The sequence below is a fragment of the Puntigrus tetrazona genome, chromosome 13, assembly GCF_018831695.1.
Source record: "Puntigrus tetrazona isolate hp1 chromosome 13, ASM1883169v1, whole genome shotgun sequence".
Taxonomy (NCBI): domain Eukaryota; kingdom Metazoa; phylum Chordata; class Actinopteri; order Cypriniformes; family Cyprinidae; genus Puntigrus; species Puntigrus tetrazona.
The window spans coordinates 132032-158418 of record NC_056711.1 but is presented as its reverse complement, the minus strand read 5'-3'; the positions used below and the strand labels follow the sequence as shown (position 1 = coordinate 158418).

General features: G+C 39.4%; 3 protein-coding genes across 13 annotated transcripts in view; 1 reads left to right on the top strand and 2 right to left on the bottom strand.

Moving 5' to 3' along the window:
• klc1a (kinesin light chain 1a) overlaps positions 1–7980 on the bottom strand; it is a 33000-nt gene extending 25020 nt beyond the window's left edge. For 3 of the 7 annotated variants that reach the window (XR_006252363.1, XR_006252364.1, XM_043255647.1), the window contains exon 1: positions 7588–7978. The gene's annotated coding sequence lies outside the window, so the exon portion shown is untranslated. Of the gene's footprint in view, positions 1–7587 lie in introns of all 7 variants that reach the window. The other 4 variants (XM_043255645.1, XM_043255648.1, XM_043255646.1 and 1 more) reach the window with 3 other exon arrangements.
• A 1061-nt stretch (positions 7981–9041) lies between these two features.
• Positions 9042–11265, bottom strand: LOC122356894 (cytochrome c oxidase assembly factor 8). The gene is made up of 6 exons (XM_043255988.1): positions 11173–11265; positions 10826–11068; positions 10123–10320; positions 9848–9911; positions 9609–9699; positions 9042–9194 (listed from the first exon to the last, which is right to left on the bottom strand). The coding sequence occupies exons 2-6, from the start codon at positions 10943–10945 to the stop codon at positions 9071–9073; spliced, it is 597 nt and encodes a 198-aa protein (XP_043111923.1). The 5' UTR covers positions 10946–11068; positions 11173–11265; the 3' UTR covers positions 9042–9070.
• A 167-nt stretch (positions 11266–11432) lies between these two features.
• On the top strand, positions 11433–23384 carry bag5 (BCL2 associated athanogene 5). Of its 5 annotated transcripts, none has more exons than XM_043255984.1 (5): positions 11433–11554; positions 18261–18534; positions 19299–19727; positions 20524–20747; positions 20935–23384. In XM_043255984.1, the coding sequence occupies exons 1-5, from the start codon at positions 11532–11534 to the stop codon at positions 21458–21460; spliced, it is 1476 nt and encodes a 491-aa protein (XP_043111919.1). In that variant the 5' UTR covers positions 11433–11531; the 3' UTR covers positions 21461–23384. The 5 variants fall into 5 exon arrangements, with proteins under 5 accessions (XP_043111919.1, XP_043111920.1, XP_043111917.1 ...); XM_043255985.1 differs by lacking the exon at positions 11433–11554 and adding an exon at positions 12065–12389; XM_043255982.1 differs by lacking the exon at positions 11433–11554 and adding an exon at positions 12770–12955.
• Positions 23385–26387: the final 3003 nt, after the last annotated feature.

Genomic DNA, 26387 nt, shown 5'->3' with positions numbered 1-26387 from the left:
GTTTCTGACTGAATAAGCGTGTTAAACTGGAAGCACATCCCTGCTAGGGACTAAATTTTAGGTTACCTAGGCACAGATCACATCTTCATTTGTCTAAGGGATTTTTTTTGTTTGTTTTTAAGTACACATCACTTGAGCCAAAAGCATACTTTAGTGAACGCTTTGTATATACCTACAGCTAGAGTCACACATGGCACTAGATTTTTGGAAATAGGCTCATTCTCCAACCCCCCCTCAGAGTTAAAACGTTGAGTTTTACTGTTTTTGAATCCATTCAGCTGATCTAGTTGGTCAAATTTTAAATAGAAAAAATGAATTTAATCGAAACTCATTGGTCATTTTTGAATGCGATTTACTTACACCCGCAAAAGACTTCTACCCCAAAGCAGCACTACGTCAAAAAGTGCGGACTCTGAGAAAGACCCTGGGGGTTTTGGGTGCCATTTGGGACAGGGCCACATTTGCTTTGATTTAAGGCAGCACCAGAGTAGGCATTCATAGTTCTTTCAAATCAGTGTGGTTTTAATATCATCCACAAGTTTAAATCATAAGGCCCATCTCTACAGGACTACACCACTTGATGGATCATTCAAGAATCGCACAACAAACCCAGTACAAATATGTTTCAATCGTTCTGTCATAAGTAATGCTTGCTTTCGCAAACACAACGAACATTGAGTTCTAAACTAAAAAGGCAAAAAGTAACTTCACTTAGAGGTGCAAAAACAATGCAAGAATTTAAAAGGCTCCTCGCTCAAGGACACAAAGCAGCTGTCTTTGTTGTTGCCGAGACACTACTCACCTGGTAAGGCAGATCAGAGTTGCTTAGGCAGTGGGTGACGCACTGGGAGTTGCAAAAACTCAAAGAGCTAGAAAAGAGAACCTGAGATCGTTGCCCTTTCAAACGCAATACCTCCAGACTACAGTGAAGATGCTGGGAACCCATTCATTGGAAATAAACACGTCTCTATAGCTTTCTTTTCTCTTTTGAAAACAAGCGTACAATCTCCTCCCTGCAATGCTGATGTAAAGAAGAGGTGGGCCTATGTGCTGCTCCTGAGCTGTATTCCTGTGGGAGGGAAAAGAGGAAGTGAGACGGCAGAGATTCATGTGACCTATAAAGCAACTCGTCGTCTGGCATGTGACAACCACTGGGCAGGAAACACCAGTGCATGATGGGAAATAAAGTACTGATGAATCTGCTGCACAGATTGTTCAGAGCAAATACATTTTCATTGCTCTTTTCCAACAAGGACCACCCACTCGGACACACTGAATATATAACAATGTTAGATTTTCTTGGTAACAATATATTTTTCTCTAATAATAACAAACAGATTACATTTCGTTATTGCCAACAGAATATTCCAGCGGATACCAATCAATTATTTAACCAATAACCAATGGATATTAAAACACTTAAATATTTTAAGAATATACAGTAAATTAAAAATAAAACACAAAATGAAAATTTACATGTAGAGTATGAAAATGGATATACAATTTGAGATAAGCTAAATAATATGTTTAAATGATTACATTAAATTATTACTGTTTATAACACTAATATATATATAAATTAGTATATAATATAAATTATTAAGACTGTGGTGAGGGTTGTAAAATCAATATTGATATGATTTAAAATGTATTTTTAAAAATTATATAAAATGTATTTTTATAAATGTATTATTTATTATGAACTTTTATTTTGTATGCAATAAATTGCTGATTAATCTATTTTACGTCCCTAATTGTGACTGTTAGTTTAAGACGGTAGCAAATGTAATCTAATTGCAATCAGCCGATGTGGATAAAAACTAATACTGGCAGATATAACTGATATTATATCTAGCCAACTTTTAGCCCATTTATTAACATCGCTATGGGGGGGGGTTATGTAACCTTACATGAAAGCTGACTCATTATATTAGAATGAAAAATGTACAAAAAAACCCCTAACAATCTCCTTGTCTTGATTCTGCATAACGATTTGTATTTTCAGATGAATTAAAGAACAAAGGCAGGAGGAGGACAGAGGAAGGGCAGAGGAAAGATGAGCAAAAGCACGGCAGGGATGGAGATGCAGATTTCATGCTGCTGTTTGAAGTGGAAATGTGATTTCAGTGCTTTGTGCTGGGGTTATGCAATTCCTGTTCTTCAAAGAGCGCAGAATACACTAAATATAACTACATATCATAAGGTAAAAGATCATCTCATCAGCATTAAACATACTAAGGGCACACAGAGGACAGGCAAAGTTCATAACAGAAAAAGGAGGTAGAGATTTTAGAAGTTCCCAATTCCGAGGAAATAAAAACACACACTTTTTAAAACAACACAAGAGAAATGCGTCTTTTAAAGTCACGTTACACTGGATGCCCGTCATCAGTTTTACAATGATTCATTTTTAAATTAAACCTCAGATTTTTTGGCCAAAAAAAAAAAAAAAAAAAAAACAGTGGTTTGTGTTTCACAAGTCTGAACAATTCAGAGCTCAACAGCTGTCATTGGTTGCATTGTTGCGAATAAATGAGTCAAGATGCGGCGGAAATCAACATCTGTCCTGTATCTTCATTTATATGCAAAAATAGACATTTTAAACTTACATATTCTTTCCTTTCTCTAAAGAAAAAGGGCTGTGTAACGTAGCCCTGGTAAGTCATCGTTTTTGGTTTATTAAATAAAAAATATATTAAAAATGAGAACGTTTTAAGCTGGACAGACTTAAAAGGACAGAGAAATCAAAGTTTTCTTCAGACAAGCAGCAGAAATCCGGCAGCAAGAGCGTGAAAATCTGACTCAAATCCATTTAGTAGTTTGTAATCTGAGTGTTCAGCAAAAAAAAATATTAAATCCATCTGCGTGTGGTATTTCACAATCAAAGGGAAGTCAAAAGGGACTTCAAGTAAAGCTTTTCCACCAATGGTTAAGTAACATCACGCAAAATTCACAGCTGTGAGTTATGCAGTGTTCCCTATTAATTGAATAGTGAACCAGAAAGCCATTTTGAACACATGCATAAACATATCGTATTGAGCAATGCCACTTGTGGTTATGTTGTTTTGTGTGAATCAGTTGTGCAGCAACATGGCGAGATTTCATCACACACGACTAGAGGGAAAACCCACACTTTTCCAAAGACAAAAAGCGCGATGTGAACAAATCCTAACAGTATGAAATCAGATAAATGAAAAACAGGCCTGAACACCTGCTACTCGATTCTAAACGATAACGATCTGTGCTTTATTACTCAATCTGGAGAGGTTGAGACAGAGAACGCTTGGAGAACTGAGCTTGAGAGGCAATAACAAATAGAGGAAGTCACGGTTTGAGAGCGGCGAGCTGAAGAGATTGAGCAGGTTGGGTGAAAGGCTCATTACTCAGAGCTGTTAAGCCGATAGAAGTACTCTAGCGTGCCTCACAACCCTGTCCATCGGGAAATACTCTCCTGTGACCTCAGCAGGAAGGGAGAACCTAATGCCGTAACTATAACAACATCCACGCCGTCGAGTCACACGAAAAGATACTGCTGACAATTCAGGAAAGTCACACACCGAGGGAGAAAAACAGGAGATATTAAAGAAATTTCAAGTATCCTTTTCTGTGAAAATTAATTTCTAAAGACTATTTCAGTAAGCTATAAACTAAATGAGGACCGTCAAAACTCTATCTCTATCCATATTGTAAGCGTTCTAATATCGGCCCTCCTCCCTGCGTCTTGACCTGAATAACACTTCAGACTGACCAAAAATGTTTTTATTACCAGCATTATTACTCCAATCATCTTTCAGAAATCATTCTAATGTGCTGATTTGATGCTGAAGAAACGTTTCTTATTATCAACGTTGAAAAGAGTCGTGCTGCTTAATACTTCTGTGGAAAACCGTGATACATTTGAGCATTCTTTGATGATTAAAGTTCAAAAGAGCAGCCTTTATTTGAAATAACTTTCTAGATGTCTATTCTGTCACGTTTGCTTCATTTATTGCACCCTTGCTGAATTAAAAAAGCATTAATTTCACACTTTTGATCGGTAGTGTATATACTGTGAAAGTGAAACCTAAAGAACAATGCTGTTGGCAAGAAGAGGTAGCTTTAACACAGAGTATCTAAGGCCGGTGTCTGTGTCCTCTATGGCCTCGTTTTGCCGAGAGCTAGAGACCACCATGAGAAACTGCAGTGTGGTGCTTCATTTAAATGAACTCAGCGTCAGAGTGTGATTGCCCTGACACTTCAGTCCAACCCACTCAGCTTCACAGACGCCAGCACCTCGGACTTCTCCAACACTGCGGTGCATGTTAGAGCAAAGTCACACTCAAACTTCACCTCCTTTCTCTTATTTTTTCAGGAAGCATCTTGATGTCTGTATTTTTAAGTATCAGCAGTGCATGAACAAAGAGGAAGAGAAACAGTGGAAACAATAAATCAAAAAAATGGAAAACTGGGGAACCTACAAAATTAGGTCCAAAGGTGTCCAAAACCTTTCTAGTGTGAAGACTAATTAAACACACACACGCACAAAACAAAATAGCGGTTTGAGTTTGTTTTTGTACATTTAGAATTTATTCTTTGACTTGCATGCAAATACCATGGTATATGAATATGGAAACTATATATCTATATATGAGGGATATAAACCTCTATTTTTTGTTAATGTCTCAGTGATTGAACAAAACATTTGCATGGTTCTCCGATGCTGATTAACGCAGGCAAGTGAATTAAATATAATAATAATAAAATATTAAATATTTACCATTAAGCATTTTATTCTGATCCTTTGTTTTAATACTATTTCTTTTCAATTGCACATTTTTATGCTTTTTGTCATTAAATGTAATTATTTATTAAATATTTTAATTAATAATTATTGATTTACATAACTGAATTCATAAGTAAATACAATTACTAACTATTAGCTTTTTCGGTTCTCTCATGAACGCCAGTCTTATGTCAATTTTGAAATCTACAGACAGCAGAGTCAACGGATAATAAATATTTTTATTGTGTGTGTGTGTGTGTGTGTACACCTGTACATTTTGAGTGAATGTTGTGTAAAATAATTCTCATTTTAATAAATGTGTAAATCTTACCTGTTGCCAGAAACAAAAGGCACTTTGCAGGACAACACCTTGGCTTTTTATTGGAAAACTGCAGCCTTGATATGAATATCAGCTATAAAACCACCAGCACCACAACAGCAAAACAACCCACACGGCCAATAAAACAAAAAAGCGTCACCTTTCCATCACACAGACGTCACATCCCACAGATGAACACGTTCAGTATGAATGGGCTCTTTGCGGCAACACGGGAGTATGAGTGGCTATAAATTGCACTTGTGTTCCTGCGTGAAGCCAAATTGATAACAGTCCCATTGATCGCCCAGAGGAGAACCGGCCACCTTCTCATCGAGAAGCCACTGCAGCTCGCAGCTGGCCACGCATTCACACCGCTCAGAGACTGCATCTCCTTCACCGAAACACAAATGCTTTTTCAGTGAGCAAAGACAGACTGTATGTCAACTGAGCGGAGCCTGCCATCTGCATACTAACTACAAAACATCCACAGCATGCAGCAAGATCGAGCACCTTGTGCTCAGATGAGTCCGAGCCCTTGGTGAAACATACGTTACATTTTTTTATCGCATATTTGGGATGCAGTGGGTTTACCGGTATTAGTGAGACAAAGATTACGAAAAAAACAACTGAAGCTAATTCCTCGGAGCACACGTTTTCATTTGATACCATTCATCGCTCTGTCAACTGGTCTAACAAGATCCTATTTAAAAGGCGTCATGCGAGACCAGCAGAACCAGTTCATTAAGACATTTATTGGAGATTTAGGCAGCTCTTAACTGAGAAAAACTTAAATAGAGAGCTGAGTCATGATAGGCAATTATTTCAAACAGTTGCGAATAAGAACAAATGCATTTCGGATATAGTTGAGATTGTTTGGGGTTCACAAATTTTTGAAACAAGTCTGCCGTGTTCACTACTGCGTTTATTTCATCATAAATAAGACATGAATATTATGATGCGTTCTAGCAATATCATTTTAATTGTAATATTTTAAAATATAATAAAATATATTCCTGTGAAGCAGAGCAGACTTTTCAGCAGCCATTAACCACTTTTCACTGCCGCATGATCCTTCAGATATTATTTAAAAATGCTGATTTGGCTGATTTTAATATCGGTTCTTGCTATGATCAGTGTTGAAAACATCACGATGCTTCACATTTGCGTGGATACATGATACATTAATCAGGATTCTTTGGTGAATATAATTTCGAAAAGAACAGCCTTTTATCCGAAATCTTTTTTAACAGATGTCTTAAAGCAACATTTCACTTTTTTCGAAAACAGGCTCACTCTCCAACTCCGCCAGAGTTAAAAAGTTGAGTTGCACCATTTTTTGAATCCATTCAGCCGATCTCTGAGTCTGGAGATAGCACTTTTAGCGCAGCTTAGCACAGATCGTTGAACCTGATTAGACCAAGCATCTCGTTTAAAAACGACCAGAGAGTTTCGATATTTTTCCTGTTTAAAACTGGACTCTTCTGTAGTTACACCGTGTAGTATGCTGGGAGATATCTCTGCGTCCGCTGCTTCATTATTACGTGAAATGAGAGTCACATCAGTCTAGAAAACCGCAACTTTTCATTTTCCAGTTCAGTTTTAAATCAACAGACCCGGAGAACGGCTGAATGGATTCAAAAACAGTAAAACTCAACTTAACTCGGAGGGAGTTGGAGAATGAGCCTATTTTTTTGTGGAGTTTTCCTTTAACTGTGACTTTTGGTCAATTTAAAGTGTGCTTGCTGAATAAAAGTATTCAGTTTATTTTATCTTCATAAGATAAATACAGCGTTTGTGAGCAGTCTTCATAAAAAAAAAACTATATAATCACTAACGTTATGCCATGACTTCTGCAACTTTCTTCTGAATGTACAATAGGTTTGTTCAGTATATTTTCCAACTGGCCCTGAATTTGCTCGATGGGGTTGAGGTGCGGACTTTGAGGGGACCGGTCCATCATATAGCATGCATATAACAATAAGGCCGTCGGTATTATTGCTGATATTCGTGTTTAGGGCAGTAATCCTCAAGACCCAGGAATCTGCAACTTATGACAAATCGTGCAAGTGACATAAATAAAGCCTCATAAGAGAACCAGGATGGAGCACCAGTGTTTTAGGGCTGTATCATGAACACATCCCTGGTGCAGTGACTAACAACGAATGAGCACGGCTCTATTACTGGTTTAACACTGATCCCCTGGACGGTTTAGGGCTGTATCACAGACAGCTCTCTGGTGCAGTGACTAACGCTCATCTACTGTGTGTCACGGCCTGACTGGGCTTTTGCCTCCCCTTACTCCCTCTCGGACTTAATATCACACGTCTGCCTCCCAGTATCACACCCTAAGCACGCATCCCAACGATTCGCCGGGTCTAACAGAGAGAAAGCGACGCGAGAGTCGTTTAAAAGCGACGTAAACACTCCTCTGACAGGTATTCCGACACTCCCCGCGAGCCGAGCGCGTGAGTTAACCGTTAGCTCGTTAGCATGGCCAACATCTTACCGTTCTGCGGAGCATCCAGGTCACACGCACAACCGTAACGGGGTCCGTGTCCTCCTCGTGCCTCCGCTCAGTAAAACGCACAGCAGGCTGATCGCGAGGGTCTGCGGCAGTCGTCCGTCCGCGCGCGCGCGCTCGTCTTCGGTCTTCCGGCGCTCGACGGGGGAAGTTCCTGCGCGTGACAGTCCGGTTCCTCCAGCGCGAGCTCAGATCACAGAGTGGCGCAGACACGATCGTCTCATAATCGCGCGGTCGTAGCATGCGACGGCGGGGCTCGCCAGAACACCGGGGTCCGAGCTCAGACGCATCTGTCTGGGGCTTCTCTCGGTGAAAATGGCGTTGTGTTTCTCCAGACGAGTTCCCTCCTCCTCGTTATGTCGTCATCCCAGGATTAAAGGAGAGCGATATATTGTTTGACATTGCTTGCTCTCTCTCTCTCTCTCTCTCTCTCTCTCTCTCTCTATGTATTAGATGCATGAATTGTTTCTGTTCACTTTTTCTTTGGTACATTTATTAATATCTCCAGATCGACTCCATGTGCTGTCTCTGTCTCTTAAGCTCTTTTCGTTTATGTATGCGCTATTGGTGATTACCAGTTAACCCAAGCCTTCCGAAATTGTCGTTTTTGTTCATTTTTATTTGAACCTTGTCGTTTTATTTAGCTCATTTCATAAACCAAGCATTTGCCACAATAGCCGTTTGTTTATGATGGTGTTAAGCGTCGTACTCTTCTCGGGAAAGTCGACCCGTAGTCTACTTTCTGCCAAAAAAAAAAAAAAAAAAAAAAAAAAAAAAAAAGCCCACGCGACAAGCTTTATGTGTCAACAAGCAATACACAAACAAATATAAAACCAAAGCTGGTCTGGAGCTGAGAGGAATAGCTAGCCATAAGTGTGTTTTACGTTTCCATACTCCAGATACATCCTAAAAAAAAACCTAAAAAGAAAAAAACCTTTTGCTTTTATTCACAATTATAAATGATTAGCCTAATTTTAATTATTAGCCTATCATAACTGTATTTTTACGTACCTTGATATGGCAACTCATGAATTATATGGTGCTTGTTCTGTATTATTTTAATTTATATCCAAAAAAATATATTCTTAATTACACAAAGTAGATTTTTTTTTTTTAATTAAATATTTGTTTTAATATCTTTTTTTTTTTTTTTTGTCAAACATTTTTGATTCGCAGAGACAGTCTTTTACCCTATCACTGTTTTAGCTTTCAAATATCTTTTAGGTATGATGGTAAATAAAAAAAAAAAAACTTTTATTAAGATCACAGTCTTCTACAGAACCGCACACATTTCCACACATTTCCTGCAGTAACTTTCGTGTTTCCGATGGAGACTGATTATGAAAACGGACTGTCTGAGCCTGCTGAGCTGAATTACACTTTCATATTTCATATAGTTCCAGATTTTTCTGTGAACTTGAGACAACACCAAATCATCATTAACTGTTTTACAGTCTTTATTTGCGTGTCATGTAGTGTTGCCTTTCTCCCGGCCGGGTCCTCTGGTCTGTCCGGTCAGTGTGCTCCATGTGTTGTGGAGAGCTACTTTTGCCATCAGAAGAGTAATGGTGAAGTTCCTTCTGTACCATTCCCTGATTAACAAGAAGAAATAACACGGTATTAACCCCGCAAAGCCTGGCATATTTAAAAAGTTGTTGTTTTTTGATGGAAGAGTACATTAAGCCATTAAGTTTGCAAGGTTTTTTGTTAGCTTTTATATTGACTTTTTATAGCTGCTGATAAAAAAGTGTGATTAATATACTTCAATGAGATCTTAACAGTATAGCAGACTATTTACATAACATGCACATTAATATAATATCGTCGCTCTATATCTCAAAATAATGTTTTAGTAAGATGACATTTAAATCAAAAGTTCAGCGTTTTTTTATTGTGGGGATAAAACAAATAATACAGTGTAATACAGTGATGATTGACAGATGAACAAATAAACATTATATTTAATATTTATTATGTTATAGTAAGTATTTGAGTGTTTATCTCACCTGTTATAAGTGGCATGCCTTGTAACGTTTTTGTCTAAAAAGTGTTTGTAAAATACTGCCATCTCCTCACTGCTTAAAGTCCTTTTCCTTCCTGCAACCATAACGAATGGCACGTTTACAAAAAAAAAAGAAGCATTTCCCAAACAACTTAAAAACGTAAGTTCCTCAGTGATCACTGACTCTTACACATGCACATTTAGTTATGTGTGATAAACACGCTGCACGTTTAGACAGCTCACCATCATCATCTCTCTCTGACAGCCCATTTGACGACAGTCGCGATCTCACATATTCCTCCTTTTCCTGTTAGAACAGAACAAAAAAAAAATGAATGGGTCGACATGGGCTTGATGGGGTGAGTGGCGTTTGCCTGAGAAAACCGAAAACGTTTGCTAAGAGCTAGTAAAAAGTCACGGCGCCAAACCGCCCCCTAGTGGTGATATAATGGTAAAGACAGAACTTCATGGTAAATGATGCTGAATGCGTTTCCTGCATATGTCAGTGTGGTTCACACCTGGCTGAATGTGAGGTTCTGCTCGGCCCAGAACTCGTGGTTCCAGTCTTCAGTCTCCTGTCTCAGGCGCCTCAGCCTCCTCTCCAGGGCCGTCTCGTTCTCGGGGATGTGATAGATGATGGGCCTCAGGTTTGACAGTCTGTCTGCTGGACCGATCCAGTCATATTTTGATGTTGATGCTGGACTGAATCCAGTCCTCTATAATAAAACAGTTAAAACAGGACTGAAACTATTCATCTAGTTAAATTAGGCAACTGGACCTACAGAATCAACTCTTTTAAATACATTTAATAATCCTTATTAATGAAAATACAGTTGTTTATTGTATATTCGTGTTAGTTCACAGTGCATGTTAACTTGTGATTTTAACAACGCATTAGTAAATGCTGAAATGATCATGGACTAAGATTAGTACATGCTGTAGAAGTATTGTTCATGTTTAGTTCACTTTAACTAATGAACCTTATTGTGAAGTGTTGCCATATATATATATATATATATATATATATATATATATATATATATATATATATATATATATATATATAAACATCAATAATCATTTTAAAAACTAAAAGAAAAAGTAGAGAGATATATGCAATTCAGTAAAGTAGTAATAATAGTTGCATGTAATATATCATACGTGCATGTAAGTGCAAGCTGTGGAGAACAGTTACACTGCGGTTTATTTGAAGAGACGAACCTCTGCTCGCGTGGCATGTTTTGGAGGTTGGCTCGCGCTTTGTCGATGACCCCGACGAGCGGGCGTATAACACGGACGCAGAGACCTCAGTATTAAGCGACGAGCTGTTTTTACATTCATCGTCGAGGTATTGACGAGTACAGTTTCTCCGCTGTCCTCAGCGACAGCACGGACCTTTAGCACATCTTTGACATGGTGGGTGATTTTAAAATAAAAGTCCCCTCCCTCGCCCGTGCGTCAGTACTGCATCCAAGAGAGGATATATAGTTGTTTAAAAGAAGAAAATAAGCGCAATGTATCGCGCCCTGTAAAAAATGAATTGCGTTTTTTTTGTGAATTATATTTACAACAAGCATAAAGATTTGTGTAACTCTCTGGCGCTTTCCGCTTCCCGTGCTTCTGATTTAATCAAAGTGGACGACCAAAACATTCCATGAGTGACGAAAGTTTGAATGTAAAACTTTATGTTTACATGGCAGTTTACTCTGCATGGTACTTTTTTTAATAACCCATTTATGCATATATGTTGTGTGTGAGTGTGTGTGTGAGTGATAACAGGTGACACGCGTTATCGACGTTTGATGAATTCAACCCTTCACAAATCGTTCGTTTTCGCTCGGCCAGCGGTTTATGTCATTAGACATGTATGCCCGGTGGTTGTAAACGAAAATTGCGTCGTGTTTAATCTGTAAACACAGGCGCGCCAATGGCTGTCCGCTGGATATGCAGGTAGGATGGACAGCCCGTCAAAAACCATGTTTAATAAGACATGTATTCATATGATTGTGTGTTTATTTCATACCACACCTAACCTTGCGCTGCTGCGAGCTCCTGATGAGAGCTCATCGGTGTCTTTGTGTGCTATAAAGGGACGCGCATGCTAATCACGCGGATTATTTCAAGCCGTTTGTGTCGTTTTACATCGTTTCGCGCAGCTCGGCTGCTACGTTTACAGCAGATTCGTTGACGTTGTGCATAAAAGATGAAACCACTCTGTGCCGCGGAAGGGAGTTCACTCCGGACTTCATCGCCAGTCAAACGCGATGGAGGCAGGCGAGTCGTTAGATCCCGTGCCGTGTCGATATGACCCGCCTCGGGCCACGGAGAGGGGGGTTTGTGTAGTGATCAGGGACATGTGTTCGTGTTGAAGACCTTACAGTGAGAGGGATCCCTCCTGGTGCGAGGAATGGTCTCCCCAGTGTGGTGCTTCGCTTGTGAACGAATCGCTGTTTTTGAACGACTCTTCTAAGTGAATCATTCTCGTTAACTTCTATACTCCGCCCATCGGTGCCTTTCGTTTGCTGGACTTTCTCCCTTCGCACTGCACGCCTGTCTTTAGATGTTTAGTGTAGTGCGAAGGACACTTTAGTGCCAGTGTCTTTGTGGTCTATATCTTATAAATGCAGTCTTTTTTTTTTTTTCTTTTTTTTTTATCTGTTTAGTATTTTTAGATGCCTATATTTTCACATTCAACCGTTGTACTCGGTCAATGAATATATATAGTGAAGTTTTCTCACTCTGTGAGATTAGGGAAGTCCACTCGTTATACTTACGACGGAGAAAGGTATTTTTAACTTATTTATATAACATAGGTGTGTATTTATGATGCATATGTAAACAGATACACTATATCTGTTTTTGTAATATATATATATATTATGTATGTATTATGTAATACACAGTAAACTTATTTTGGAAAGCGATTAATCGTTTGACAGCACTACTAATAGACTAGTAAGCACCTTTTTAAGATTTCTAGTCAATCAAAAAAATTAAAAAAAGATGAATGTTGTGACTAAATGTGAAAGAACGCACATTTAAATGGCTCCACCTACCGGCGAAATGATGCAACCGCGCGACGAGTCACTGAACGACTCATTTAGCGAACTGATTCAAAAGAGTCGCTGAGCCGAATCGCCAGCGCTTACAGTGGGAGGGAAGGGGAGGGGCGGGAATGCGGTCCATACCGATGCGATGCTGCTCTGAATGCCCGTCTCCGCCAGTGTCACCGCAAGTCCCGCGATCCAGACATCACCGGAGGGTCGCACCGCGCAAAACGTTTCGGCGGCGCGGCTGATGGAAACGGCGTCCGCCAGACATGTGCGCGAACGTTTTCGGCGCGTTGAAAAGGTGAGAAATACGCTGCGCATCTTGAGAGGAGGGGGTGAGCTGCGCTCGGATGGTGTCGGATGGGGTTGGCTGGTGTTCACAAGCGATAAAAATGTCCTTCCGCGATGCTTTCATTCATGCTAATCCGGGCGCAGCGCTGTCGGATTACAGAAAGCAGCGCCGTGGCGAGGTATGTTCAGGTTGGTGTTTTATACCAACTCTGCTCCTACTGGTTTCGTAGTTCATGCCAGTGATGTAGCTGTACGTTCAGCCGGCTGCCGGAGTAATTCAAGAACCAGCCATTGCAAAACCCGTGTCTTGGGGGACGCGCTACGCTCCCGGTTCGTGTGTCGGGGTACCGCTGTAAGACACTCTTCACGGTGCGCGGGTGAGGAGGAGGAGGATGAAGAGGTCCAGCCTCCATGGACGGAAAGCAGTTTTAACATGAGCATCGGAGCTGCTGTGGACAGTTCCAGAACCTTGACTCCCTCCCTTCAGTGGTGAAGTTTGAGGACCCCTGTTATTAGTCTCAGTGACCCTAACAGAAGTCTGCTCCTTTTTCATTTCATCGTCAAAGACCATGGTCTTTTTCTGCCTGGATATTATCCATTAAGTTAACAGACAGACTTTAAAACAACACAGCGTTCATTCAAAACGTGGGAAAAACCACCTCAATGCAGAATCAGTTCCTTCTTAAAACATTATGAAGGTGCAAATGGTAGCCTACACAGTACAGATCATATTTTAATGCGATTTCCGCGCTGTAGTTTGTGGATTACTTGTCTTGTTAATGTTTTAGTGCCATGTCTGTTGCCCTGTTGGTTGTCAGTGTTTTTTACTGTGAATTTCTGGCACGCACAAGGTGACAGTTTATAGCCCAAGTCCTTTATTTTCTTCTTTTTTTTTTGCAGTACATTTAAAAAAATAATAAATGCATCACATTCATTGCGATGATGAGACATTGTTTTCAGCCTCCGTGAACAGAGACCAGTTAGTTTAGACATCAGGTTGAGGGTGATTGTGAATAATATAGTGTGTGTGTGTATATATATATATATTGTGGTTGTACTGTTACTTTACTGTTCAGATGATGTTATGTTTCAGAAACAAACCTTCAGCTGACAAAAGCTTCATAAAATAATTACGAGTGGTGAAAATGATATGATCTGAACACAGTATATTGTGCTATTGTGCGCGTGTGCATCCCTTGCAGCCCTGTTGTAATCCGTGATAAATTCAACGAGGTGCGCTGGTAAGATAACGTGTGTGTGCTATGGAATCAAGCATGTCGTGTTATTGGTTGTCTGTTGTGTAAAAGTGACCCGAGGTGAGTCAGCGAGGTAGTTCTTGAGCATTAACGATGAGGGAACGTGTAGGAAATACCTGTGGCTTATTCACTGGGGACCGTCCATAAAAACATCCTCCCGGCCAGGCCGTGTAGATTTGAGCATTAGAAATTAATGGCTTGACTCTGATGTGTCAGGATGCCATGGATGGTGAGAGGGCAGTGATGTATTTAGCAGCGCCCTCTGATAAGCTCTGGCATGGATGGCATGTTGGCTCTTTGGCTCCACCCAGATTTCATAGTCCAAAGTGTTTGTGCCCATATTTACTTGCGAGAAGTTCTGCAACCCATAATAAGAGGTCTTCTGTTGCTTAAATTACCGGATAGCGGAGAAAGCTAAAGGAGGGGAGACAGGAAGCTGGGTAGCAGGTGGAGCATCTGGACAGATGATGTTCTGACTCATCCTCGTCTGACCCTCCCCTCGTACGATCACAGCAGGACGCCTTTCAACGGGCTAGGAGCTGTTCGTAACTAATCGCATGTGAGCCTTGGTGATTCTTGGGAGCGTTCAAGGAATATTTATTTGGTTTTTGAATGCAACAGGTTTAGTTGTGTTTGGAGCCTTTTTTAACTTCTTTATGGCTGCTGTAATCTTTTTATTGGACACTGCCGTGAGTTTTCTTTCTCGAACAACATACTAGCTGAGCTCATTGCAAAGTCATATTAACTCATGTTAAAGTGTCCCTACTGTAGGTTGATGTTTTTGGGAGACACCAACAACGGGTTGATATGCATGCAAGGCCAAAAAAACCCTTCTGTTGTTTTGCAATATGCATTTATTATGCACTTCCAAAAGATTAATTTTTCCAAACCCCTCATCTACGTGATTCTAATCTGCGGTGATTGATCAATTTTATTTCCATTTCGTCATGCTTATAATTATAGATGTATAAAGTTAAAAGATAAAGTTGTGAGCACAGTGCTGTTTTGTGTACAGCTTTATCAGGGAGACCCCTATTTTTACTGCTCCAAAAGTGCCACCTAGTGGCAAACAATTAATTTGCGTTTTTTTAGTCTTTTTTTATTTTTGTAAATGTTATAGTTTTTCGAGAAAAAAGTAAATCCCACATAGGGCTAGGCAAAACCGATCATTTTATTTATATATATTTATTTATATATATATATATATATATATATATATATATATATTTATTTATTTATTTATATAATTTTTATTTATTTAAATTTTATATATGTTAATTTTGATAATTATAACTTTAAATGACATTTTTATAAATTTAGTTTTTTCTTTCAAGTTTAAAGGCCGATTATTGTTTCATTGTGGAAAAGGAACAACAAGACAGTTTACTGTGGTTTTAAAGCACGGTCAGAACATGGCAAGCTCTTCATTTTTTAATTCTAGTTCTGCATGTTCTAATGAGTACTATTGTTTAAAATCACAAACAGGTTTGTGTTGCCTGAAAATATCAATAATATAACATCTTTTAGTCTCTTAGACATACATAAACATTTGATAGTAGCTTTAGTTGGGATACAGATGGAAATCAGTTTACTCTTTACTTAGATCATTGGGTTAAAACCCCCAATATACCACCTCAATACATGTAGTAATAATGCATTAATCACTATAGGTTAATCACAGATATACTGTAATTATATTCCATTACTCCTCCATCAATATATTGAATGGGTTTTGTGCCACAGAGCAGTCACTATCGTTATCGTTTATCGAGGATATTTATATCGATCGATAATTATCGCTAATGATTTATCGCCCAGCACACATTTATCTACATTGATAAAATGTTAAATGTAACAGATGGTAGCGTTGCAATATTTGCATCTGAGTTGCAATTGGTCCTCATTACTGCATTTATTTACATGGCGAATGCCATCTCGTCTTCACTGCATGCAAACACAGCAGTGTTGAGGAGAATGACTACAGCGAAGCAGCTCTGGTGCACATTCAAACATTTACATTCACCCAAAACCTTGACCCTGTTCTTTTGCTGTCTTGCAAGCGGCTCCGTTTCCTAACAAGCAAATGCTAATCTGAAGATGATCAAAAGAACTACATTTTTAACCAATACAATAACAGTAAATTACCCACATGATTGTATCCTTGCTCTGGAAACGGCCACATAGAAAATACAGTAACACTTTATTTGAAGGTATCCTTGTTACCCATTACATATACGTACTACTATAATAACAATTAATTATGCATAATTACATGCCAGTAACCCTAAACCTAACTCTAACCGTATAGTATCCAACATGTAGTTAATTAATATAACTTACAGTGTAATTATACATTTAAGTAGGAAACATCTACCAAGACCTTAAATGTAATTGCTCAGTAGCTCTATATTATATTTAAAGCCTTCTGAAATCTCTTCCATGTTTTTTATCAAATGTATTTCATGAGCATTGTGGTCTGGGTGCTAATGGACACTGTCTCTTTAAGGACCGTGAATATGATCTGTCCGTGACATCACAGACACTTCCCTAGGCAAAAGCAGAGGCAGCCTGCTGCCAATATAATAATCTCTAGGACTTTGAATCTGCAGAGGTAAGATAGCCCTGGATGGCATCTGCTCTTTGCATTTTATTTCTCTAAACGTCTTGTTCAGCTTGAGATTGGGTTAATACGCTTATATAATAAAACACACGCAAGTTGCCAGATCTTGCCATCTTTTTGTGGAAATGAACAGGACCACATGATTTCCTGACACGGGCAGGTAAGGAGTGCACTTTTTAAGACCTTCCTGTTGTTGTCGAAATCAGACGAATGGATTTATTGCAGAAAGTCGGACCCGTTCAGATGGATAGGTTAAGCGAGTTATTTGGGTTCGGGAAACTGTTTGTTTCCACCTAACAAACGGAGGGCTGTGGTGTCACGCATTCACGCAGCTCCCGTTTCCTGCGTCGGCAAAGCCTATTTGGTTAGTGTTTTGTTTATGATGGGTGTAGTTGGAAACATTTGGCTTAGTCAGCCTTAGTCACTACAGCTGTGAAACACATACAACCTGAGCACAAATCCTCTCTCCTCTGTTTTTCATAGTTTACCTGGGTAAGGAATAAACCTATTTTGTCTCGCCACGCAATAATACACTTGACATTTTGGTCTCATATTGTGGATCATATCTTTTTCTTTTAAACTTCTCATTATAGACATCCACAAAAAATATTGCCTGCTGGGTGAAGTCATTTAGAAAGAAGAAACATTTGCTTGTCACCACACGCCTGGGGTTTTGCTATTGTGATTTAAAGGGATAGTTTAACCAAAAATAAAAATTCTGACACCATTTTTTAACCTCATGTCATCCCAAACCTGTGTGAAATAATTCTTCGGTGGAACATGAAAGAATTCTTCAAAGAATGTGGGCAGCCTAACAGTTTCTGGTCCAGTTTACATCCATAGTATTTGGTTTTAACCATACTACAGTCAATGGGGACCAGAAGCTTGTTTACCTACATTCTTCAAAGTACCTCGGTCCCCAAATTCTTTATATAAGGCACTGTATAAGGGTAGTTGAAGCACAGTATGTTGGCAAACTAACTAACAAACATTTTATTTATTGGTTTAATTTTTTTTTTTAAATTGCTTAAAACTGGCATTAAAGACATATTTATTTTACTGTCTTTTTGATCAAATAAATGTAACCTTAAGCATAAATGATTTGTTTCAAAACCTAAAATTTTAGTTTTTGAATGCTAGCGTTTGTTTAAAGAAATGCTTGTATTTTGGGTGCTGTTTTTGGGCATCTAATCGCTTTCAATGGCTCATTTCTCACGTAGTCTGTTATTGTCTATTATTATGAATTCCCAAAATCTTCCTGCACAGTGAAGCAAATAACAAAATACTGTTTGAAGTAGTTTTTCTCTCAAGTATTTCATGCCAGCTACTTATAAAAGTGAACTCTTCTCTTTCGCTTGTATTCCATTTCATCCACCGTGTTTTCCCAACATCGCAATGGGACTATTTCCGTATCCTGACCAGCTTCTCTTCTCCTTCAGCCTGTTTAGGAAACCCTTTGATGGTGGGAAGAGGACGATGGATCATGGCAGTCAGCAGCCACAGACGCAGCAGATGCCAGGACCCTTCGCAAGTTACGCGGGACCCCAGGGCCCATACCCTGGGCAGCACCCATCTCTGTCACGACTGGACGAGGTGCAAAGGGAGATCGCCTCCCTGGGCCCACAGGTGTGCTCTTACAGCGGCCTGCAGAACGACAGAGAGTACAAACGACTGGAGCGAGAGCTGACCCGATTGCTGCTGGAGGTCGATAAGGTCAGGACTTCCCAACTTTATAGTTCGGTATGAAGCAGAGGTGTAAAGCGCACTTGAAAACCTACAGATTCCTAACGGTGATTGCTCAACTGCAAGTTGCAAGTCACTAATTTCAAAATTACTGGAGCAAAAGTGCTAGAGATTTTAACAGTACGTAAGCGTTTTGCCAATGAAAAACTGTCTTTGTTTGGGGATGCTGGGGGAAAACAGGCAGAGGATCTATGGGCAGATATTTCATGGCTAGAAAAAACTAGAAAAACAAGCCAAAAACCACAGGCAACAAAGAAAAGAATGATGGGCAAACAAACATCCATTACATTCAACAACTCACAAAGAGGTGCATACCAAGCATGCAATGACTGTGGTAACTTTAACATTTAAAAGGACACTATGGCAGTTATTACTAAGTTATTGCTTTCCTTATTCAAACTGATAAATACATGGTTGACCTGAAGAATGAAAGCTTAAATTTAAGAAATTAAGAAATGTACTACTTATGACAAGATGAGTTGGATACAGATGCTTGGTTCACTCGAACAAGTTGTAATTAAATGTACTTTTAATATTACACTAGCTAAATGCCATGCTAAACGTAACGTGTAACTGCAACACTGACTTAAAAAGTAGTGGAGTAAGGAGTAAAAGGAGTAAAATGATACTCAGTAAAACTACAAAACATCGGAAAAAGGAAAAAGTACTTTACACCTCTGGTATGAAGTCAGGCTAGTTCGTTGTCCTTAACCATGTTTGGTTTCCCGACGCAGGTGGAGACGGAGGGCCGGCCGGAGCTCCAGCAGGCTCGGAAGCGCGCAGCCGGAGAGGTCGAGGGTCTGCTTCGCTACCTGGAGGGCAACGCCACGCATCCGTCTCGGCTGGCCATAGAGGAGCTGACCCAGGAGGTGCAGAACTTGCTGAATGAAGGTGTTGTGGAGCCGTTCCGGCAGGGCCAGGCTCAAGATGCCTTTGAGATCAGCGAGGAGCTGGTGGAGGCTGTGCAGGACGTGGCCATGCGGATGGCTCAGGTTAAGACGGGTGGAAGCGTCCCGCTCAGGAAGGCCCGTTACAAGGCCCTGACGCGGGTCTGTGCCGTACAGGAAATACTGGAGGGCCGTGTGCGCACTCATATGCTGGCGCTGCCGTTGTCCGACGACACGCATGAGGCTGTGCAGCGTATTAATCAAGTTATGGCGCAGGTGAGTGGTATTGCTAAAAAAAAAAATGAAAAAATACAGCAATCCTTATCCAGCATATCACTATTATTTATTATATATTATATATTTACAGCAGTTACAAAACAGACCTTTTTATATTAAAGGTCAGAGAGAGTAGAAAATAGCCATTAAAATGTTAATAGTGTGTTTTTGTATAACTAGTGCTGACAAACGATTAATTGCATCCAAAAAAATTCACATAATATATATGTACTGTATATATTTATTACGTATGCATAAATATTGAAAATATTTACATGTATAAACATTTAGATATTTTTATTTATATATGCGTATGTGTGTGTGTGTGTATATATATATATATATATATATATATATATATATATATATATATATATATATATATATATATATATATATATATGGTCAGCATAGAATCATATATTGTAAACAAATATAATTTTGGCAGGACTAACAAAAACATAAGGAGAAAATACCAGAAAAATTTTAACTACCATTCAAAAGTTTGTAAGGAGTAAGATTTAAAAGATCATGTGACACTAAAGACTGGAGTAATGATGCCGAAAATTTAGCTTTGCATTACAGGAATAAATTACATTTTAAAACTTAAATATAGTAGTTTTTAAAAAGTTTTAATATTTTACAATTTGACTGTTTTTATGATCAAATAAACGCAGTCTTAATGAGCATAAGAGACTTAATAATTTTTGAAAAATTATGATCTGATTTTAGCCATGAAACAAGTTAATGTTGAGAGTAAAATGAAGAAAACCTGACATGAAGTCCTCTTGTGTAGGTGAGTGGTGCCCGGTGCCAGGAAGTGGCTCTGCTGATGGGTCTGAGTGGGCGGGATAGCTGTGCCCACCTGGCGAGGATCCTTACAGAGCTGCTGGTTGAACTGGACGCCCTGGATGTGTCTAGTAATGCTGCGGTGAGGAACTACAGGAAACAAGTGGTCGAGGAGATCAATGGTCTGCTAAAACATCTCGACCTGGAGGGAGAAGGAGAGGACACACGCAGGTAACACCAAACATTTACATATATATATATATATATATATATATATATATATATATATATATATATATATATATATATATATATATATATATATATAAAATTTGAATAAATGTTTAATGTTTGAATAATTTCAGTTATGGATTATTAGTTGCTTTACCTATAATAATGAAGTCAATTGTATCTCCAGGTATGATCTAGCGCAGAATGACTCTATCCGTGAAATCGAGGCGATCAGGGGCCGTGTCTCAGTGCTGCGGGAGGAGGTGCTCCGGCACGGTGCTGCAGGACAGGGTACGGAGCTGCAGGGTCTCCTCACTCACCTGGATCAGGTGGACACGGGCCGAAATCCCTGCATCCGGGAGGCACGGCGCAGGGCCGTGCTGGAAGTTCAGGCGCTCATCACGTTCCTAGACCTCTGGGAGGCCCTGGGGCGGCGTAACCCCGGACCGGACGAGCCTCCGCCCCATGCGGCCGTGTGGCGCGTCTTAGCCAGCCTGTGCGACCTGCAGGCTCAGGTTTTGGGCTTTGACGGCAAGAGAGCTGACAAGAGCTACATGGTATTGGAAGAACTACTGACCAAACAGCTTCTGGCTCTCGATGCCGTGGACCCTCAGGGCGACCAGGGAACCAAAACCGCCCGGAAGCAAGCCGTTAAACATGCCCAGAACATCCTCAGTTACCTGGATATGAAGACAGATGAGTGGGAGTACTGAGAGGCCGACGGAATAAGATGCTGCAAAGAAAAAGGCAAAGGTTTTTTTTTGCCTCTTGTACAACATACGAGGACACGGTCGTGCTGAGGATACAGGCCATGGGCGGAATTTTTAATTTGTATATAAAAGACTGTGTGTATCGCCGTGGGCAGTGAGACTGTTACCCATGATGCACCGCACCTGCTGCTTTTATTGGTCCATTACTGGTCCTTGAAAGCTGCCTTTCTCCTGGCAGAAGGAAATGCTGTTTCTACTGCACATGAAGAGTATGTTTTCATGACAATAACCCATGATCTTTTTAGTTGAATCTGTGCTGTTGACTGGTGTGGTGTGGTGCTAAACCCTGTTCTGCTGCCAAAATCTGCTTCCTGCTTTTCCCCCACATGCCCTGGTGGAGCACATTTCAGTCTTTATCGCAGTGTGAGTACATCAGCTCTTCCTTCCTATTCAGAGCCCTGTAGGAACACATTATGACCACAACAGGTCGTGCAACGTGCCGTTTTCCTGTTTATCACGCGTAATGGAAAAGGCGGGCCTTAGCTTAGTGTTCATAGGTTTAATCTCTAAATTGCACTTTCATGGTCCTCTTAATACAGTTATTAGCCTCGTATAAACAACACCCGACCCAAAGTGGGCAATATTTTAGCATTTCCTTGCATCTTCTACATATGTCACAGTTAAGAAAATTGGATTTTACAATAGACGAGCGTGAATCAACATCAGTTTAAAGGTGAAGTGTGCCATTTGTGTCACCAAATGGACAGTGTTTACACTTTTTTTTTTTAGGGTATTTAACATGAAATGACATGCTTCACCTTTTAAAGAAGAAAAAAAAACAATCAGATTTCTAAACCACCCTGCAGTTTTGTCTGATTTCATAGAGGACTGTGGCCAATTGCAATGAGGTATTGTCTTTGGAGACGTTTCTTTTTATTATGGAGGAGAAAGAATAGAAACTAGTTCACAGGGTTTCTTGTCTTCTCCATTGGTTTTTTTTTGCTATTAGGCAAAAAGTGCCTGTGCAAGCGACTAGGGAATCGAGCAGAGACTAAAAGTGTGTGTGTGTCTGTGATTGTTTAAAAAAAAAAAAGGAAAAAGAAAAGAAAAAAAGTGGTGCATGCTATTTTGGTGGTGAGACTGATCAAAGTGGACAGGGGCGTTCTAGGACATTTTCATCGGAGCGGCAGGGAAAGACAGCAAGCTATCAAACAAACTCAGAAACTGTGGCTACATTCACACAGATCATTGTGACCCAAATCAGATTTTTTTTTTTTTCCTATGATAGATGATAGGTTTTTGGGATGACGGTACTATAAACCGATATAGATTTGGTTCACTTTCATATGTGGGTATAAAAGTTTGAGTCCCCACGTGGCTTAGGTGTGAATTTAGAGCGTTTTCATCATGTTTGCACATTGGATTTAATGTTGGTTTGTCTCAAACAAATGTGAATTATAACCATCTATAAAAGTACTACACATAAAGGTGCAAAGGTATATTTTCTTATTCTTTTTTACTGTTTTCTCTCAAAATATTGTGGAGCTTAGTTTGGCTTTGAACTCTAATTATTTGGCACCACTGTGGATTTTTTTTATTGGCCAACATGAATAGTTACCTAGAGAGCAGATAACTAATAGCCCATGGGAAATGTATGATAATACAATAAGGCTATAGACTGCAACAGTGGTGTTCCAGATGTAAAAACATGATACATTTTCTCCATAGAGAAATTGATTTTAAAGATAACTTGCTACTGTGAACTACATGGTGTATATCAATGGTATGTGCTCTTCTTGAAGCATATTTCATTATTTTTTTTTTATTGCTTACAATTATTATTTTTTTTAAGCGATTAATTGCATCCAGAATAAAATGTTGTTTACATAACGTGTATATTTATTACACACACATGCATGTATATATTTCAGAAAACAATTATTTTCATATTTGATATAACTTGTATAAATATAAATACAGAAGTAAATATTTTCTAAGTATATACTGTGTGTGTGTATTTATACATGCATAATAATTATACACAGAACACACGCGTATATTATGCAAAAACATTTATTTGGATGCAGTTAATCAGCACAAAAAGAGATAATCATGCTGATGAAAACTACACTACGCGTGATTCTACAAAGAAATCTCCACCAGCTAGAGAGTTTCTTTCACGAAGGACAGCGGCAAATGATTCAATTTCCGTACGATATCGAACAACACTTGGAAACTAAATTTAAATTAATTTTTCGTCACCAGTGATTTGATCCTGTCATTCACATTGCTGCGTGGGACTCATTAAAACTCATTAAAAACTGATACAAACTTTCTAAAAAATGTATAAAAATCTGTATAGGTTTATATTTCGGGAACCAAGGCTGCTGTGAAATTTTTTGCACTTGATTAAGAGCACACTGAAATTAAACAAACATTTATTTACGCACTACTTTTTTTTGTTTGTTTGGTTCACAAAAAAAAAGAATATATGCATTATACATTGACGATATTGTTTGTTGATTTGTGGAAACAACATGGCCAAAAAAATAGAAAAATTGATTGGGCCCTTTGGCCTGCCGTGTGAAATGGTCTGTTAAAACCTCTCAGTGACTGCTGTAAAAAGATGTAGGAGTAACATGTCTGTGGTTAAAACCGCAGGAGTATCCAGTACCACTGTTTAAAAATTAATCACAGAGGCCAGGTGATCGCCTTAAACCTTTGCCAGCACTAATGAAAAGTCGAATTTTGGAAAAAGAAAAATCGCCGTTCTTCTCTCTCTGTTCATTTGAGCTGTCTGTAGGTTACAATGGCTTGTTTTGAACTAGAACGCTAACAGTCCTCCGTTGGCTGTTTATTTCGGTCGTGTCCCACTTACTGTGTGGTCACTACCCTCTGTCCTGCTCCAGATAAGGGCACGTCCAGATAAACCGACTGTCAGCAGCCATGAAGCAACACCACAGTTATCATCAAAGAAATCAGGCTGCGCTTGGATTGTCAAAGGCCATTCTTGTTAAAAAAAAAATAAAAAATTGACAAAGGCGCAGGGCCTACAAATCAAAAGTGGGAAAGAAAAGAGCTGCAGGAAGAAGGAAAAGCAATAGGTTGTGGTCAGAACAGATTAATCCAGACATTGTCTGGAGAAGTCCCTGCGGTGGGGAGGATCCCACATCAGTCAAGGTGAAATCCTGGCTCCAGCAGCTCTTTGCACTAGGCGTTGGCGTCGTTTTGTGCACCTCTTCTAAACCCACATAAAGATGGCAAAGATGTGAGCTAATATTAGCAACGTCAGTTCTGCGCAACCAGACTTTTACTGTTTGCAAGGATTATGCTTTATTTTATTTAGTTTTTTTTAAGCACAACACTGCGGGTAAATACGTTTGACGCTCCTCATTAAATCTCTGGGATTTAACTATTTGTTAACGCAGTGGAACTGATAATGATGCACGCAGACTGTGCTAGAAAATGGCAGGAATGCATCTCGTTTGCAAATGTTGATACCTGTCTCTCCACTGCAGTTTTCTGCCTTGAGGTCACCAGAGATTTTGAGCAACGAGGGGCCGTTCGCACGAGATGCATCCTTGTTTTCAAAAGCGGCTAGATGGAAAACAAAATGGGGCAAAATGCCGGGGTTTTCAAAGCTGAACTGTGAACGCGATACAGCATCTTCAAAAATGCGGAAGAAAAAAACGACGTAAAATGTATTGCTTTTCTCAAAAAGAGTAGCAGCGACGTACATCCCAGTGAAACAGATTATTGAAAGACGAGTAGAGTAGGATGGGGGCATTTCAGTTGATTCAGATGTGCTGAATGGAAAGGAGTCTGGTTTAAGCACAGTAAAATATTTCAAAATGATTAAGACGCAAGAAAATTTGTTAAGACAGAAATGGTGAATGTATTCATTTTGGTTAGGTGGTTGGGTAACAGAGCATAAAAAAAAATCTGTAAACCTCTTCCAAAAATTTGGCACAAAACTGCATTCCTCCAGATCTTAACATTTCCAATCGCTCTCCTAACAATAGCCGATCACAACAAACCAATGTATTTCATCTTCACATCCACAAAATGCTGTCCACCATCTCAGCTCAAATTCTGTTCGCATCCAAAATCATTTAACAGATTTCACTTATCATTTTAAAGGTGGCGTCTGTTTGCACTGAGCGTTTGCAAAGGTTATTACAAACTATACAACGGCCAGAACTGCTCAGATCTTTTCTGTGTAGTTTGTGTATTTACATCTAATTAACCTTCTTGTGAATACAGTAACATCGCTATTTTGAACTTAGTGTAAATAAGATGCTATTTGTTGCTATTTATACTTGCTGCGAACTGTATCCAACCCTTCTTCTTTTTTTTTTTTTTTACACTCAGTCGAGTCGCTTCCACATTTGAATGTAGTTTTCACTCCCAAAACGTCGATGTCTTCACGGCCACGCTCAGAACGTTTGCACAGAAAGACCATGTTATTATGAAGGAAGTCTTTTACAGGGTTTCCACCTGTATTTTGAATTACATATCACACTGTTAAAAAGATCAGCGGATCCTGACAGAAAATCCTGAGCTTCAGATCAGTTCATAAGTTATGGATATGGGTATCCAATGCTATTTCATGACCGATTCGTACATATTTTACAAGGTAGTCAATACGTACAGATTTGTACAACCTCGCTCGTACGGTATTGTACGATTTGTCTGGACCCCAGTGACCCAAGTAGGTTGAGGAACAGGCCTAGGGCATTCATACGAACTGGGGAAGCTGCAAAATACGCAAGATGTAGCAACGGTCGTGCGAATATGTACAAATTGCCGTGAGATGGAGTTGGGGTATCAGACGAGGCACAGTCCTCTTTCTTAAAATGCTGGGACATGCAGTGTAAATCTACATCCATATTGCATTAGCCCCCGTCTCTCCACAGATCCTCACAGTCTG

Excerpts from the sequence above, each read along its gene's own strand:
- LOC122356894 (XM_043255988.1), bottom strand. The coding sequence starts at position 10,945 with ATGAATGTAAAAACAGCTCGTCGCTTAATACTGAGGTCTCTGCGTCCG. Across the intron at positions 10,321-10,825 it reads AACATGCCACGCGAGCAGAG|AGGACTGGATTCAGTCCAGC; the intron begins GTTCGTCTCTTC and ends GTTTTATTATAG. Across the intron at positions 9,195-9,608 it reads AGGCATGCCACTTATAACAG|GGAATGGTACAGAAGGAACT; the intron begins GTGAGATAAACA and ends CTTGTTAATCAG.
- bag5 (XM_043255982.1), top strand. The coding sequence starts at position 12,924 with ATGTGCGCGAACGTTTTCGGCGCGTTGAAAAG. Across the intron at positions 12,956-18,260 it reads GTTTTCGGCGCGTTGAAAAG|CCTGTTTAGGAAACCCTTTG; the intron begins GTGAGAAATACG and ends CTTCTCCTTCAG. Across the intron at positions 20,748-20,934 it reads GAAGGAGAGGACACACGCAG|GTATGATCTAGCGCAGAATG; the intron begins GTAACACCAAAC and ends TTGTATCTCCAG.